Below are 17280 nucleotides of genomic sequence, written 5' to 3' on the forward strand. Positions count from 1 at the left end.
TTGAGCTTCCCTCCCACTCCCCCCCAACCCCATCCCAGCCCTCTAGGTTATCACAGAGCACCAAGCTGAGCTCCGTTTTATTCAGCAGCTTCCCACTAACTGTCTGTTTTACACATGGTAGAAGGAAATGGCAACCCACTCCAGTGTTCTTCCCTGGAGAATCCCAGGGATGGGGGAGCCTGGTGGGCTGCCGTCTATGGGGTCGCACAGAGTCGGACACGACTGAAGCGGCTTAGCAGCAGCAGCAGCAGTGCATATATGTCAATGCTACTCTCTCAGTTTGACCCACTTTTTTTTTTTTTTCTTAATCACATGTCCTGTTATGAATACCTATAATGACATAAGTTGATAAATTGATAATATGACAACGGTCCTGTCTGCTTTGGGGGTTTGAGGTCCGAAGGTGGCAAGGACATTTTTTTCCTGCTTTTACAGTTTTATGCAACGTGGTGGCTGGCAGTTTGACTTTGGCCTGCTCCCTTGCAGCAAGCATTGTCAACTGAGGAAGACAGAAAACAAAGACCAGACTTCAACCAACCATTTGTACATGCTGCCTGTTTCCTGGCTGGGTAATGTTACAAGAAAAGAAGGTGTTCTCTTCTTACTAAGGCTCTGAATTGAGGATAATTCTTGCATTTCAGAGCAGGGGTCTGATAAATGGTGGAGACAGAGGGCTTGAAGGAAAACTCTGGGAGTGAATCTTACAGGTAGCAGGGGGCAAGCCGCCTAGTGGAAAACCTTTGCTTCTGAACCTTGACCAGGTGGCCCTACTGTACCTCTCTCTTCCCCCCCATTCCTACTTTCTTTGTTGTTGTTTTTTTAACTTTTTATTTTATAGTGGAGTGTAGCTGATTAACAATGTTGTGATAGTTTCACATGGATAGCAAAGGGACTCAGCCATACATATACATGTATCCATCTCCCTCAGACCCCCCTCCCATCCAGGGCCCCTACTTTCTTTTAATTTTAGGACACATAATTTGAGAAAAATATTTGAGAATCTTACTCCAGCTTTTGCCTGAAGAAGAGCTGCTGATTATTTTAAACAAATGCATGGAAATTTCTTCCAAACAGATTTCAGTGGAGATGATTCAGCCATCATAACGATGACAAGGAGAGGATGGTTTTTCTTATGAGTTCCTTGATAACTTTACAAATGCATCTGATTTTCACAGCGAACGCATGTTTTCATAAATGGAAACAAATAAAACAGTAGGCAAGGGCTTTCTCAAAAGGCTTGCCAAGTACATTAAACACACAAAAGTACATTCACAGTGAAAGTTGGTTGAAAACAGCTGTTTTAAAGGATTTTTGGTGGATGCAGTTAACAGCATCATCATTATAAGGCCTGAAGCGAACGTGTTACTGATTACACCCCATTAAGAAGTTGGAATGTGTTCCCCACAGCACATGCTGTTTGGAAATAACAACCAACTCTAAAACAGTCAGCTAAGACTTTCTTAGGGGTTGTGCAGCCTATCTATAAAGATAAAATTCTCATGAAAATGAAAGTACATCTTATCTTAACCAATCAGAATATTTTAAACAGTATTGTTTGAGTAGAGCTTTCCTTAACGTCTCTCACCTTTTCCCCAAGCCTTCTCTGCCTTCTCCAGGCAGACAGACACTCTACTGAAGTTGTACAAGAAGCCAGACCTGAAGGAAGTCTGGGGCTTCAATTTGCCATAACATGCATACCCAGCTGGCCAGTGTGCCTGAGTGTAACACGCAATGCAGTTCCAGGTCAGCCCCTGATAGAATGTGTTTGCCCTGGGAGTAGAGAGCACTCTTCAGGGTGGGTGGGAAGGCTGTGGTGGGGTCTGTGGGATATGGAAAATTTAATAAGGACCACGGGATTACTGCTCCGAGAAGTAATGTTCATGTGTTGAAAAGGCACTGTCAGAATGCCACGGAAGCAGGGCTGCCGCATGTCTGTAGCTCGGCTGTTATTGTTCGGCCTGTGTCTGCACTGCCTGTCCACCGTGGCACTCAAGGGCTCCACGGACACTTTTTATAATGGCCCTGAAGCCTCCCCGGGGCCCTTCGGGTTAGTTGGGAAGGAATTTAAGTCCAGTGCTTGGTAAGAAAAAAAAAGGGCTTTTTCACCTTTCCACACATTTGAAAGGAGGGTCAGATTTCTCCTCGTGTTGAAAGAGTCACCGCTGGGGACTAACCTCCTTTCCCTCCGCAGGGGCCGCTCTATGGGCCACTCTAGGAAGGGCAGTCTCTCCTCTCCTGCTCCTTGAGTGAGGAGGGGGAAGCCCCCTGATGTCCAGGGGGGAAGGGGCATCCTACATGCATGTGAAACAGAGACAGAGGTAGCAATGCTGATATAAAGATATGATTATATAAAAGAATGTTCTTATTATTTCAGTTGTGAGCAGCATATTTGAGTCCCATTGATGGGACTTTAATAAGCTCTATAAATTTCATGAGCCCCCGTGTCCTTATTTTTAGAAAGAGAAAAATAAGACCTACCATACATAATTGTTGTGAGTAGCACATACTAAGCGTGTATATACATATACCTAGGTACAGATTTGCATATGTGCCTATGTACCTATGTGCATATATACACACGTATATACCTACATGTGTACAAGCACATATATTTATAAATGTGTATGTGTTTTGTGTGCACATACACTTTATAAAAATGGATGTCAGAATTTTTGCTACAAGAATCCCTCGGGGACTTTGGGACTGTGTGAGATTTCAGATTGTAAAGAGGTCTCATTGTTTGCTGATCAGGAGGAGGAGGGTTCCTGGGAAAATCCTTCTCGACCAATTGGGAACTTTGGAGACCCTCAGGGTTACGCTGAGGCAAAAATAGACTTTTTCGGCTAGAGTACATCCCTGCTTAGAGTGAGCAGCAATCCTAAACTCTCAAGGTTCCCAAGACTGTTAGAATGTGACTCAGGCATTCCTGAAAAGCTGTTACACACCAGATTCTAACATCTACAACCATGGGGGTATCACAATCCCATTCCCTATGTGGTAACTTCAGATTCGTTTTCCTGGATGGCACAGTCCTCAGAGGGCAGATGGCTCAATGCAGCAGAGTCTTGATGGGGGAGTTCTGACCTCAACAGAGAAGTCTAGTGATAGAGCCTGGCACTGGTCTGTGCACCTGAAGGAACTGTTTCTAATGGGGACACACTCTACAAAGCGCCTTTTGTCCAAGCCGACAGTGGGGGAAATGAGTGGAAATGGAGATAAGTTTATTACACCAAAACTTTGATGTAACAGATAAATATATTATTGATAACACTGCAACCATGACTCTTAGGGAATGTTTTTGATAACATGACACAAATATTAGTATTACCAACTATCAGTAGAAGTCGTTTGCCACAAAGAAAATACAGTTGATTTTGAACAAAGGGAATGGTTATAGGTGTCAGCTATGAGGCTGTGTCACTGTGTAACTATGTTATTGCCATTTCCTGTTTCAGTGAATTGTGGGCAAAGTAAATTATTTTTAGAAATCTACATGGAAATGCATTTCAAAAATCATTGGTTTCTTTGTAGTAAAATTAATTTATTACACATGAAAAAAAAGAGAGGATGCCCAGGAAAATTGTACCCAGAATTTAGGAGATGAGATTTATGATTTGATATTTCAGCTTGGCAAATGGAAGGGAGCTGGAGATGGGTTCTTTCATATATGAACTGTAATCTGTTTTATTATTATTATTTTAATAATCATGGTAATTTATTATTTTTCCTGGCAAACAAGCTATTTTTTCTCTTATTGTACAAATAAATCTTATATTTAATATATATACTCATTCTTCGCCTTTACCCTTCATTCTCCCTCTTCCCTTCAAGTCTGTAATCATTTATTGAACATCTACTATGCCCTAAGTGTAATTTAAGTTACTAGACATGCAAAAAGAAAGTAGATTGAGTTTCTGATTCTGAGTAACTCATATAATTTCTTTTGTTAAAATTCTGGAGGTGATTGAAGTAATCATCTCCTCTGGAAAAAATTGTTCTCATGGAAAAAAAAAATTCATTTAGAAATTACTCCAAAAGAGAGACCTCTCAACTGAGTGTTCATTTGCCAGGGACTATAAAAGATGATCTCTTAAGATCATCTTAATAAAAATCTTAAGACCTGTTTTTACTTTATTGTCATTGTTTGTGCTCAGCCTCATCCAACTCTTTGCGACCCCAAGGGACTGTAGCCTTCCAGGCTCCTCATTCTGTGAAATTTTCCGGGCAAGAATTTGAAACAGATTGTCATTTCCTACTCCAGGGTATCTTCTCAATTCAGAGATCTCCTCACCCCAGAGACTGAACCTGAGTCTCCTGTGTCTCCTGCATTGGCGGGTGGATTCTTTGTCGCTGTGTCACCTGGGAAGCCCGCTGCACGGTGGTAAAGAGTCCGCCTGCCAATGCAAGAGATGCAGGTTCGGTCCCTGGGATGGCAAGATCCCCTGGAGAAGGGAATGGCAACCTGCTGCAGTATTCTTGCCTGAAAAATTCCATGAAGAGAGGAACCTGATAGGCTGCTGTCCATGGGGTTGCAGAGTCAGATGCAACCGAGCAGTCGTGCATTGGCCTATTTTAAATTTAGTTTTATCAATATTATATTACTATGTGTGTATTGGATTGGCCAAAATGTTCATTTGATGTTTTCCTTAAGATGTTACAGAAAAACCTGAGTGAACTTTGGCCAACCCAATATTAGTACATTAACATAGAGAAAACTATGTAAATAAATACATATGTACATTGGGCAATGCATGCTGAAAAATTTTTTCCTGACAGGGACTGTGACAGTAAACATTTGAGGACTGTTGTTCTAGATTATATTGTTTATGAGAGCAGAGAGCCTATGCATCTTGTTCAGCCCTTTACTGTGAGTGACAGTGTCTGGCACATTTGGGCACAATAAATATTTGGAAAAAGAATAAATAAATGAACAAGTAAACTAACAAATGGTATATCTGCCTTTTCTTCAGCATTTCTATATTAAAAACTGCCACCTCTAATAAACCGTTAACATGTGGCATATGTTTTTTAAAAGACTCATGTGGAGATAGATATCTTTTCCCTGTTTTTGAGTCTAATTGTGGGTCTATGCAGCACCATATTAGAGGAGAAATCTTCTGCAGGGAACAGTGGCATGTTCTCCATCAAATCATACACTTTGGGCTACTGTGCATGTTGCTTAATTGCTTGGCTTTGAAAATAGCCTATCATGGTCCTAACACTTGAAGGAACTCAAAGAAATGTGATTGGTAGACCATCACATCCTTTCTAGGCAGGATGATACAGGCAAACTGGTTTGCACTCTAAGCAATCTCTACATCCTCCCCCAGGAATCTACCTAAATGCTGGAATTCAGGTGTGCATTTAAAGATAATGGTTATTTGACCAAACAAAAATATGGTAAGGATAAGCACCTTAGGCTTGTTGAATGAACAATGTTTAACAGGGTCATTTTTTTTCTTCTTTGTTTTAGTAGCGAGGAAGAGGTAGGTTTTGTGAATTCATGGAAAGCTTGGAAGTATAGCAATATAGTCCAGAAGAAATAATATGCAAAAAATTCAGAACAAACAACCCTGGTGTCTAACACTGATGTTTTCTTTACATCAGTATTTCTCTGACTGTAATGTGAATGTGTTTCCCTTTGGGCTTTGTTATAATTCAGATTCTGACTTGGCATTACTGGGGTGGGACTGAGATTCTGCATTTCTAACAGGTTTCCACTTGATGCTGATGTTTTTATCCACAGATCATCTTTGAATAGCAAGATTCTGCATCATAGCTGGTACACATGTGATAGGGTTAAAGACAACCTTGCTGAGTAGGTTGGTGTAGCTTGCTTGGGATAATCAGAGCAAACAATTTTTTTTTTTAACTGTTTAGTGACCATTTTGAAAATTGTCACTACTGCTTTTCAGCTGGGCCATCACAACAATCCCAGACTTTGGTTAGTATCTCTTCCCTGCTCTGAGCTTCCTCCAATGCCATCAGTCCTCTCTGTCTAAAACACAGTATCATCATACAACTCCCAGCTATAAAGGCCCACAATGGACAGTAAGGAGATCAAACCAGTCCATCCTAAAGCTAATCAACTCTGAATATTCTTTGGAAGGACTGATGCTGAAGCTGAAGCTCCAATACTTTGGCCACATGATGTGAAGAGCTGACTCATTGGAAAGACCTTGATGCTGTGAAAGATTGAGGGCGGAGGAGAAGGGGGTGACAGAGGATGAGATGGTTAGATGGCATCACCGACTCAATGGACTTGAGTTTGAACAAGCTCCGGGAGGTAAAGGAAGACAGGGAAGCCTGGCATGCTATAGTCCTTGGGATTGCAGAGTCAGACATGATAGTGACTGAACAGTGGTGCTCCATTCATCCAATAGGATGAATTACAGCTTTTGAACACAACATTAGAACCTAAACTCCGCCACGTACCTTTCACCCACATCTCCTGCCTGCCACTACCTATCCCACGGCCACACCCCTCCCCATCCATGTATGTTTCATTCCATCCACCCCACATACACCATGCTTGCTCCTTTGCTTCCATGAAATTTCATTTCTAAATCTATTCTAGTTCTTTAAACAATTGCTTATTTAACTTACCTCATTATATTGAAAAAAGTTATAAACAATGATTTCTATAAACTTCTTACAAGGGAATGGTGGGGTATTGAATTGTGTGTTTGTGTGTGCTTGTGTGTGTGATACCTGGCATTATAAAGTACATAATGAAGACACAATAAATGCTTGTTGAATGGATTCACTAGGTGCCTGATACAACCACAGTTGTGTTGGATTAGGGTGTGAAATGGGTGAATTTTTATAAAACTTGAAAGAAAGTAAATTAATTAGGCCCAGAGAATTGCCTGGATTTTACAGTAATTTGCTCAAGATAATAATTTTATGATTAAAGAAATCATGGAAATTGTGAACATTGCAGAGCAGTTTCTTTAGCTGGCCTTGACCAGTGAATGGCGTGTTGAGAGTAGTAGAGAAAGATGGCTCTAGCTCTAGATTGTGTCTCATCCTGTGTCACGTTCTGGAGATTTTTCTCCCTTCCAGCCAACTTTATTTCACTTGGAAGAGTTATAGTCTGGGTGACTTATGACCAACAATGATAGCTGGCCCATTTGTCTTTCTCCCCTCTAACTCTCTGGTTTATAATTTCTATCTGTGGAACTGTTGTTCATTTCAAAGAGATCTCTGTGGAAGAACTTTCAAGGGTGGTGCTTTAAAAAAGTCTTGACCCATTCATAACAACAATAAAACACTAGACTTTGGTTTTGCAAGCAAGATAGCAGAGACTTTGCCTTTGGGAAAACAACAGAAATGGCCATAATCAAAGGGGTAAGCTTGTTTTGTTAGAACAGCAGTATTGGTTAAGAAAAGAAAACAACTAGTCACCAGGCAACTGTATTGTTAGTTAAAATGTAGATTAATATTGAATATGGTTTTTAAGATGCACTTAAATAAGTAGGTATTAACTAAATAGCATTATCTTTGATTTTGTTATCACAAAACTCTGTGTGCATACAGTTATATTTTCACACCCACAAACATACATATACAAACATATAAAATATCTTTAATTTCCTGGAATGGAATTCTCTAGCATTTCTACTGCTGGAAATTCAGAAGACACCCCTTTTCTTCTCTTTTTTCTCTTTTCTGTTCCCTCAAGTGTCCCTTTTTTTGTTTCTACCACAATCACCCACTTACCCTTGCTCACTCTTCTCTCCCCTCCTATGTATCACATATTTCCCACTCAGCAACTATTTAACAGGCGACTTGCTCTGGTCTTCCTTTGTGCAGTAGGAGGAAAGAGGGGAGAGTAGTACTGAAGAAATTCACATAGTAAATTCCAATGTTCCAGCCAGTGAACAAGACCGTTGATTCTAAACACACGGCAAAGGCATGATTCAAACCACAAGAAAGATTGGGATTTGTGGTCACGCCCTAGCCTGACTCTGGATTGCTTAAATCCTGATTATTATGGTGGTACATGAGATATAGGCAAGCTGAGCCCCTGGCCAATTTGGAGAAAATGCTTAGAAATTCAAATAAAGATCAAATTAGAAACACACTAGGGGCTTCCACGGTGGCTCGGATGGTAAAGAATCTGCCTGCAATGCAGGAGGCCCAGGTTCCATCCCTGGGTCCGGAAGATCTCCTGGAGAAGGGAATGCCAACCCACTCCAGTATTCTTGCCTGGAGAATCCCATGGCCAGAGGAGCCTGACAGGCTACAGTCCATGGGATCTCAAAGAGTTGGACAGGACTGGGTAACTAACATTTCACATTTCACATTTTCATTTTCACATTTTCACATTTCACATTTTCATTTCAAAAACACACTTGGGTAAACTAAAGCAACTTTTTCATTGAGAACCAACTCAGGTAAGTACACCTGGATCTCCCAGGACAGGGCATTGGTGACCCTCCAGTGAGGGGAGTTGGGAGTGGCCAGAAGTGCAACATAATTCAGTGGTTGGAATGTCCATGGTTTCAAAGTACTGAGTGTTCCCTAAGTGTCTTGACACCTCTGGAAAGACTCAGACAGTTCCCTATATTTGACTTGTCTTTCAGGATCAAATAAATGCGAGATCGGTGAATGAGGCAAGGAACTGACTGGAAGCAGAGTGAGCTGGTCACTTGTCAGGACTCCTTCTGGACCACGTTGGCTCTAGACTGTTCTAAGGCAGTGCCCTTTGACCTCTTGGCTTCCCCCATTTTTTTATTTTATTGTCTGTCATTCTAGCGTTTTGCTTATCAGAGTATTAGAGCATTAATAAGAATAACCCTGTAGCTGTATGGGCAAAGCTAATGAAACTTTCCAACCAACTTTTGGAAACAACCCTTACAGGGTCATGTTTCTGACAGTAAATACAGAAACACTTATTTTCTATGTTCACTTCTACGTTGCCACTCTTAAAAGCCTTCTAAGTATTTCCTGCACTAATTTAGCACACTGTGGTTTGAAATTTACATTCAAACACTAATAAATTGGACCTCATTGTAGGCACTGAGGACTAGATCTGGATTTGTTGGGACTGAATTTGTATGTAGACTGACCAAATGACCAGAGATTTTGGCAGAGTCAAGACTTGCCTTGGAGTGAGCACAGAACTGTGATAGCTGCCTCAGGAATGTCATGTTAATAAGGTTAATATAGTCCTTTAAAGAGAGAGAGAGAGAAATAATGGAGCATTTGCTTATGTATTGATACAGAGCCTGGTGGGAAATATAAGTATAATGTACAGATGAGATCCCCATATATCATATTTGTAAAAATGTGCCATTGGTCATTCAACAAATGCTTCTTGAGAGTTTGCTTTGCTCCAGAAACTGTGCCTGGTGCTGTGTTATAAGTATAGCACTTAAGATATTTCTTCAAAAAAGAATCTTGAGTTTGTTCACTCAGAAGCACTTAGAACCAAGAGAATAATTCAGATTTCTTCAGGGTTAGGAAAGGAAACACTGAGATGGACATGATTAATGGAATGGATCTGAGTTTTGCTGGAATAGATGGCACAGGGTCATCTCTTTGGGAGAAACCCTGGTTGGAAGTCAAGAAGAATGAATTGCGGTGTGAATTCCCTTGTTACAGTCTTGTTTAGTAATTTAGCAGAGTTCACGTCTGGGACCCTCCTGAGAATTAGCCATTGTGGAGAACAGAGAACCAAGAGGAAACTGAAGTAATATATATTGAAAGGCTTAATCTGATCTCTTGCCTGTCTTCAAAAGAAGCTTCATTTGTAAAGGACATGCATGATCTTGAAGAAAGGACCCCCATTAGGCACTGCAGAATTAATGAAAGAGTCTGTGTCCACAGCCTCTGGTGCGGTAAGGTTAAGGATTTGCTCTGCGCCCAGTTGGGAGATACGCTGGAGCGGGACTAAATTTCATCTCCTGGATGTTTTGCTCAGTAGAGCACAATTCCTTTCTCTTGCTATAAATTAAGATTTATCTGACAAGATGCTTCCGCGTGGAAACAGGAGTTAGAACCTAGCAGAGCAGGGTTCATGCTCATTCAATCTTGTTGGCTTCTCTCTTCTTCACTTTGTTTTTGGGGATGGCTTATGTTTGAGTCCTCCACATGTTTATAGAGTCAAGGAGAAAATGAACTAGGCTTGAAAGCTACTAAGGGTGAGGACCAGAGAAACATCATTGAGGCAGATCAAATGCACATATCTGCTTCCTCTGTTATTCTACTGTCGTTTAAAAAGTATCTTCATGACCTAAGAGAGCAGAGGAAACCTCATGGAGTGAAAGGAATTCCTAGAAAATATGTGGTGTCAGCGTGTGTATGGGCACATGCACGTATGTGAGCATGTGTTTCACGTAAATTGGCTCATACCATATCTTTATGCTTCACTTTCACTAAATAGATATATGTGTGTGTGCTTCCATGTAATATACACACAGCAATATATTTGTAATAGCAGAAATTTTATAAATAGTGCTCATTTTGTGTTATGAACATTGGAAGCACTTTAGCTACTCCAAATTATTTAACATAGGCTTACTACATTCTTTTAAATCACAATTAGTTTGGTTACTCCTTAATTGTTGACTTTAGGCTGCTTCCATTTTTGTTGTTGTTGGTTTGAACAATGCTGCACCAAATTTCCATATGCGTGCTTTCTTAGATATGTGTGAGCAGTTGCAAAAGAATGAAAAAGACCTAATACACTTCATCTGATAACAGTGGTTGCCTCTGAGAAGGGAGAGAGGACATGAACGGATTCTTCTGTGGGTAGAGGGACTTTCAGTTCAGTTCAGTTCAGTCGCTCAGTTATCTCCAACTCTGCAACCCTATGGACTGCAGCACGCCAGGCCTCCTAGTCCATCACCAACTCCCGGAGTTTATTCAAACTCATATCCATTGAGTCAGTGATGCCATCCAACCATCTTATCCTCTGTCATCACCTTCTCCTCCTGCCTTCAATCTTTCCCAGCATCAAGGACTTTTCAAATGAGTCAGCTCTTCATATCAGGTGGCCAAATATTGGAGTTTCAGCTTCAACATCAGTCCTTCCAATGAACACTCAGGACTGATTTCCTTTAGGGTGGACTGGTTACTGATTGGATCTCCTTGCAGTCCAAGGGACTCTCAAGAGTCGTCTCCAACACCACAGTTCAAAAGCATCAATTCTTTAGCGCTCAGCTTTCTTTCAAAAGAAAGAAAATCTTCCTTTTTCTTTCCAAGACAATCTTCTTTCTTTTAGTTCAACTCTCACATCCATACATGACTTCTAGAAAAACCATAGCTTTGACTAGATGGATCTCTGTTGGCAAAGTAATGTCTCTGCTTTTTAATATTCTGTCTAGGTTGGTTATAGCTTTTCTTCCAAAGAGCAAGGGTCTTTTAATTTCATGGCTGCAGTCACCATCTGCAGTGATTTTGGAGCGCCCCAAAATAAAGTCTCTCATTGTTTCCACTGTTTCTCCATCTATTTGCCGTGACGTGATCGGATGCTATAATCTAAGTTTTCTGAATGTTGAGTTTTAAGCAAACTTTTTCGCTCTCCTCTTTCCCTTTCATTGAGGCTCTTCAGTTCTTCACTTTCTGCCATAAGGATGGTGTCATCTGCATATCTGAGGTTATAGATATTTCTCCCGGCAATCTTGATTCCAGCTTGTGCTTCATCCAGCATGGCATTTCGGATGATGTACTCTGCATATAAGCTAAGTAAGCAGGGTGACAATATACAGCCTTGACATACTCCTTTCCTGATTTGGAACCAGCCTGTTGTTCCACGTTCAGTTGTAACTGTTGCTTCCTGACCTGCATACAGATTTCTCAAGAGGCAGGTCAGGTGTTCTGCTATTCCCATTTTTTCAGAATTTTCCACAGTTTATTGTGATCCACACAGTCAAAGACTTTGGCATAGTCAATAAAGAGGGACTTTAGCTTTACATTTAATGCTATTCAAGGTTTTCCAAGAAAATCTTAGAAAATTTATATATTGCTTGTGTAATTAAAATTTATTTTAGAAATGAATTCTGGCTAGAAGTCTTTAAACTTATAACCTAATGAATCTGATCTTGCTTCCTCCCTTTTAAGTTACCACCTGCCATTAAATCCTGGATGTGGAGCCATGGCAGGCAAGTACAATGTTAAATGTTATAGTGCTTGGTAAAATGCTATATGCATGCATTCAAATGACTCTTAATCTAACATCCCTGGATTTCAATAACTAAAAGTACAAACATGTATAATATCATATAAGAAACGAATCGCCAGTCTAAGTTCAATGCAGGGTGCAGGATGCTTGGGGCTGGTGCACTGGGATGACCTGGAGGGATGGTGTGGGTGGGGTGGGGGAAGGTGGGAGGGGGGCTCAGGATTGGAAACACGTGTACACTTGTGGCAGATTCATGTTGATGTGCGGCAAAACCAATACAATATTGTAAAGTAAAAAATAAAAATAATAATAAATAAAAATAAAAAATGAAAGTGCCAGAGAACCCACAAGAAGTAAATATTCCAATGAGTGTTCTCTAGTTTTGACAAAGATGTCATCTAGATGGAAAAGAAAAAGGAATTAGTAAATTAGTAAAATTATTAGTAAAAATTGTGGTTAGTAAATTAGTAAAAAATCAATTTAATGTGGTAACGCAATTCTGAAAATTTCACAATCACTGAAATTTTATTTTATTGCAGTTGTACTAATTAGAATCAGGTATGCTTTTAAATATTTCCACTGCAAACCAGTTTAATCTGTAACTCATGCTGGATGTATAGTTTCTGGAGCCTTAGATCTATACAGCTGTTATGTGGACACACACATTATCGAATGGGATCAGTAAAAAGGGAAAAAGGGAAGAGAGTGAAATAAAATAGTGTATTTTAAATTGGCACTTGTGTTTCATTGGAAAACTAAGATATTTGCCAGGATATCAGTGTTCTGACACAGAGAATGACCTTGGGATGTTATCAAGCCCTCCTGCTCACAAGATACAGCATACTTTAAATATTCCAGGCAAGAGACTTTCCAAAAACAGACCTAGTGACAGCACCTGGATAACCATTTCAATCCTGAGCAAATTTCAGCAGTGAAGACTTCTTTGGACATCGCTCCCCATGAAGAAATGAAATGGCTACTTGCTCTGTTCTGTTTAAGAATGATACTTTTAATAGCAATCTGTTTTGAGGTCAGATCAAAGGGTGCCACGTAGTTTTGACTTCTTGGTTTACTTAAAGTTCTTGCCTTAGTAATAGAGACGCAGACACAGAGAACCGACTTGCAGACACAGTAGGGGAAGGAGAGGGTGGGATGAACTGAGAGAGTAGCATTGACGTATATACAATGCCATGTGTAGAATAGACAGTTTGTGGGAAGTAGCTGTATAACACAGGGAGCTCAGTCCCGCTCTGTGATGACCCAGAGGGGTGAGATGGGGGTTGGGGTAGGAGGGAGGCTCAAGAAGGAACAGATATATGTATATTTATGGCTGCTTCTTGTTGCTTCATGGCAGAAACCAACACAACATTATAAAGCAATTATCTTTCAATTAAAAATAAATAATAAAAATAAACAAATAAAATTGTAAACAAATATTAAAAATCTAGTCCCTGAACTTTTATTAATTATCCTATTATATAAAGAACTAAATTTTTAGCTATTGAATTATGATTCTAAAAATTCTCATTTTCAACCACTAATAAGAGGGCTCTTGAATTGATAAAAAGAAAATAACTCTTAGATATAAAAATAAGATTAAAGTTACAGCATAAAAAAGTCCTTGCCTTAATGTCACTACTGTGGGCCATCCACACCATTTTGGCAGGCCCTAGGATGAACATTGGGAGAAGGCAGTGGCACCCCACTCAAGTACTCTTGCCTGGAAAATACCACGGACGGAGGAGCCTGGTGACTGCAGTCCATGGGGTCGCTAGGAGTTGGACATGACTGAGCGACTTCACTTTCACTTTTCACTTTCATGCATTGGAGAAGGAAATGGCAGCCCAGTCCAGTGTTCTTGCCTGGGGAATCCCATGGACAGGGGAGCCTGGTGAGCTGCCGTCTATGGGGTCGCACAGAGTCAGACACAACTGAAGCGACTTAGCAGCAGAAGGATGAACATTTCTCTGTATGAGGTCATGCTTTGGATACCCTAAAGTATATTAGCACACACACACACACACACAGACACAGACACACACACAAACACACACGCACACACACTTACATCTGTACCTTTCAAGGTCAAAGGAATCACTTCATGGTGAACTCTCCCTGAAACTTGACTACTTAGCCTAAGTTTTGCCCTGCCTGTTTTCTGATTTTTTTTCCTAAATAAAGGTTGAGCCAAAGCAGGAATAAAAGTTTTTTTATTGGTTTGAATATGCTGCTCCCTATTGTACACTTTTATGGAGCCATGGCTTTTTATTTCAGTTTATATTGTATATCAGTGCTCACTTTAAAGTCTATTATGAGCTCTGGAATCTGACCTGTCCAGCAGAATGTTCTGCAGTGATGAAAATGTTCTATAATCTGTGCTGTCCAATATGGCAACCACTAGTCCTACTTAGGTATTGAGTACTTGAATGTGACTAGTGCAAATGAGAAACTAAACTTTTTTTTTAATTGAAATATAGTTAATTTACAATATTGTGTTAGTGCTAAATTTAAAATGGTATTTATTTTAATAATTTTCAGTATAAATGGTCACATATGGTGAATGACCACTGTATTTGATAATATCTCCATAGATCATTTTGTCACATTCATAAAGATCTAGAGAAATGTCAGCATTTATATTGTAGCCTTTTTATGTGAAAAAGCTACTCCTTTGGCTCTGCTTGACATTATTTAATTTGCCTCTAGAATTTGGATTCTAATCTTGTCCTCCAGGGTTTATTTTGCCCCAGCCTTTTGATTTTTCTCCACTCAATCCCTGTACTACCTTCAGCTAGTAGCTATTTTTGAAAACTTATATTCTGAAACAGGAAAATATGTTTAGTCCATGAAGTTATAACTTTACAGAATGGGTTTCTTACATTTTGTAGTTCATATGATCAGAGTTACTTGGCTTTAAACACATAATGTTTCTTGAACGTGTATCTTTCTTGAAAAATCAGATTTTAAAATTAGCATGAATCCTCACTCATCTTTAAGGAACTTTGGAGAGGTGTGACTCATTCCTTCCTGCCTGTCCAGATTTGGAATGCTGTGGCTCAGAAGCCTCTACACAGCCATGACTTAACACAGGCTTAATCAGGGACAAAGCGCATCTTCCTCCTGGGGTTTCCAAGAAATAAATTGCCGATGAGTAGGAACTTCCTGCTGCCCTTGCGGGGCTTAGGATGAGCAATAATTCTCTAGAAGTGGGTAGAATGTTGAAGCAGTAAACATGCAGATTACATGCTGTCCCCACCCTGTTCTTCATACACACCGCCTGAGATAATAGTCCTATAGAGAAACCGCAGTGTTCCCAAGTACTGCTCACAAGCTCCGCTTTGCTTAGAGACCAACCAGGATGCACAAAAGACATAACTGATACTGCCTGGATAATTATTGACTAGTTTTAGTATTAATGGTGAGGATTGTATTCATTTTCTCTTCCTGGTGGTGTTTCACTGATAGAGGTTGTTTATTTCCATGTAGAAGCATGATGGTTTTTACTCTTTGCGATGAGAACTTCGGCGACCCAGACAAAGGTAATATAGGGCTTTAACATTCTGAAACATTCCCTTTAAAATTCATCTCTGTAATTTGGAATGTGCAGGTGGGGGCAGATGAACAAAATTGTATAGTATAGTTTGTATACTTCTGCTTTTGACAGATGTTGGGAATTGTAAAGGTGCCTTATTTGCAGCAAAGGGGTGCTAGGGAGATGCGTCTTTGTAAATACTGAAATGATCACATAAAACAGCATGTGGGCAGCTGAAGCACAACTCACCCAACCTTGTTTGTTTAGAAGTGGTTTTCCTCTTCTGCAGCTCTCTGCCTCTTTTCATATTCCTGTGTCTTGGGGAAGTGGATATTTCCAGCAGAAGTTAACGGGATGAGATATCTCTATTCATCCAATTTGCTCCCCTCTGCCTCAGCTCATACTCTCCCCATCCTCTCCACCTCCCTTCCTTCTGCCCTCACCAGATGTGAGGGAGGTAGAGTTGACCTCCTGCACATGGTGCCTACCCCATGACCCTCTTCTCTCTGTTGGAAAAGCGTGAGGGATGGGGTGTGGGAAATTACATTGCCAGACAAAGAAGAGTTGCTCAAGTGTCTACGTTGAAGTCACTGAACAGCCACTGACTTTCAGAGGTCATGGGAGGGCCAGGTGTGTAAATGATTTGTGTTCCCTTTCTTAACACTCTTACTGTGAAGTTGCTATCCACCTCCAGCATCTAAGGTGGTCTCCACTGTGTCCAGATATAATTTTAAAATTATACCAGGACTTCATCAGAGTGTATCTTAGGGATTATCTTGATATGAAACATTTTGTCCTCATTTACTGTTATGTTAATCATAAAATATGATATTTCCTTTCTTTGTAACCAGGTTCTTTCTGTCCATCTTTCGCCACAGAACATTTAGGGGCAGTGGAGAAAAATCTAGACTGGGTTTCTGTCACTAACTAATTGTGCGGTGCATTGAAAGGCCTGTGCTAGGTGATCACAATGGTTTCTTTACCTCCAGGAGTTTGCAGTTCTGTTTCTTCCAGAGCCTATGACTCACCCCATTTCTCATTTCAGCCACTTCTTCTCATTCTCTCATGAATCTTGTGAGACCGTCCAGTTGTCCTGCTTTGGGAATTAATGCACTTTCACAGGCCTCAGTAGAGACTCTGCATTTAGCAATGTGAATTCTTACTGCCAAAGGGTTAATCTTCTGAGACTTAAGTGCAGATTGGGTAGAATAACAGATCAATGGTTGCGCCCTGCCGTGAGTAGGGTGTTCAATCATGCAGGTTTCCAGCCAGATTTCTAGAAATCTGCATCACAGAAGTCATCTGGGTGTCACACCCTGAGGAACTCTGGGTTAATGTGTGGTGAACAGAAATATCCAGTTTATGCCTATAGGGTAGTTTTCATTGGCATGAGCTTAAGCACACACAAAAAATGGCCTTGGTAGCGTTAATTTTTTTATGGGCAGTTGCAGGATAGCTGGTCTTGGAATGTTAGCAGCACTGTTGCAGAACTAAAAATGTTACCCTGAAACGTTTCAACAGTGCAATAAATATCTGGTTTGAAAACACAGACATTACAAAAAAATTATAAACTTGGAAAGTCTGTTTTGGTTGTTGTTGTTTTAACTTTGGAGTATTA

At 40.3% G+C, this 17280-nt stretch overlaps 1 protein-coding gene across 11 annotated transcripts in view; it reads left to right on the forward strand.

Moving 5' to 3' along the window:
* MECOM (MDS1 and EVI1 complex locus) overlaps window positions 1-17280 on the forward strand; it is a 630714-nt gene that overhangs the window by 403762 nt on the left and 209672 nt on the right. The window contains exon 1 of one of the 11 annotated variants that reach the window (XM_042234797.1): window positions 15569-15669. The exons of the other annotated variants lie outside the window; for them this stretch is intronic. Coding sequence (XP_042090731.1) covers window positions 15643-15669 — 27 coding nt within the window. The 5' untranslated portion in view covers window positions 15569-15642. Of the gene's footprint in view, window positions 1-15568; window positions 15670-17280 lie in introns of those variants that run through there. 11 annotated transcript variants of the gene reach the window in all.

This window comes from Ovis aries, chromosome 1, assembly GCF_016772045.2.
Source record: "Ovis aries strain OAR_USU_Benz2616 breed Rambouillet chromosome 1, ARS-UI_Ramb_v3.0, whole genome shotgun sequence".
Classification (NCBI taxonomy): domain Eukaryota; kingdom Metazoa; phylum Chordata; class Mammalia; order Artiodactyla; family Bovidae; genus Ovis; species Ovis aries.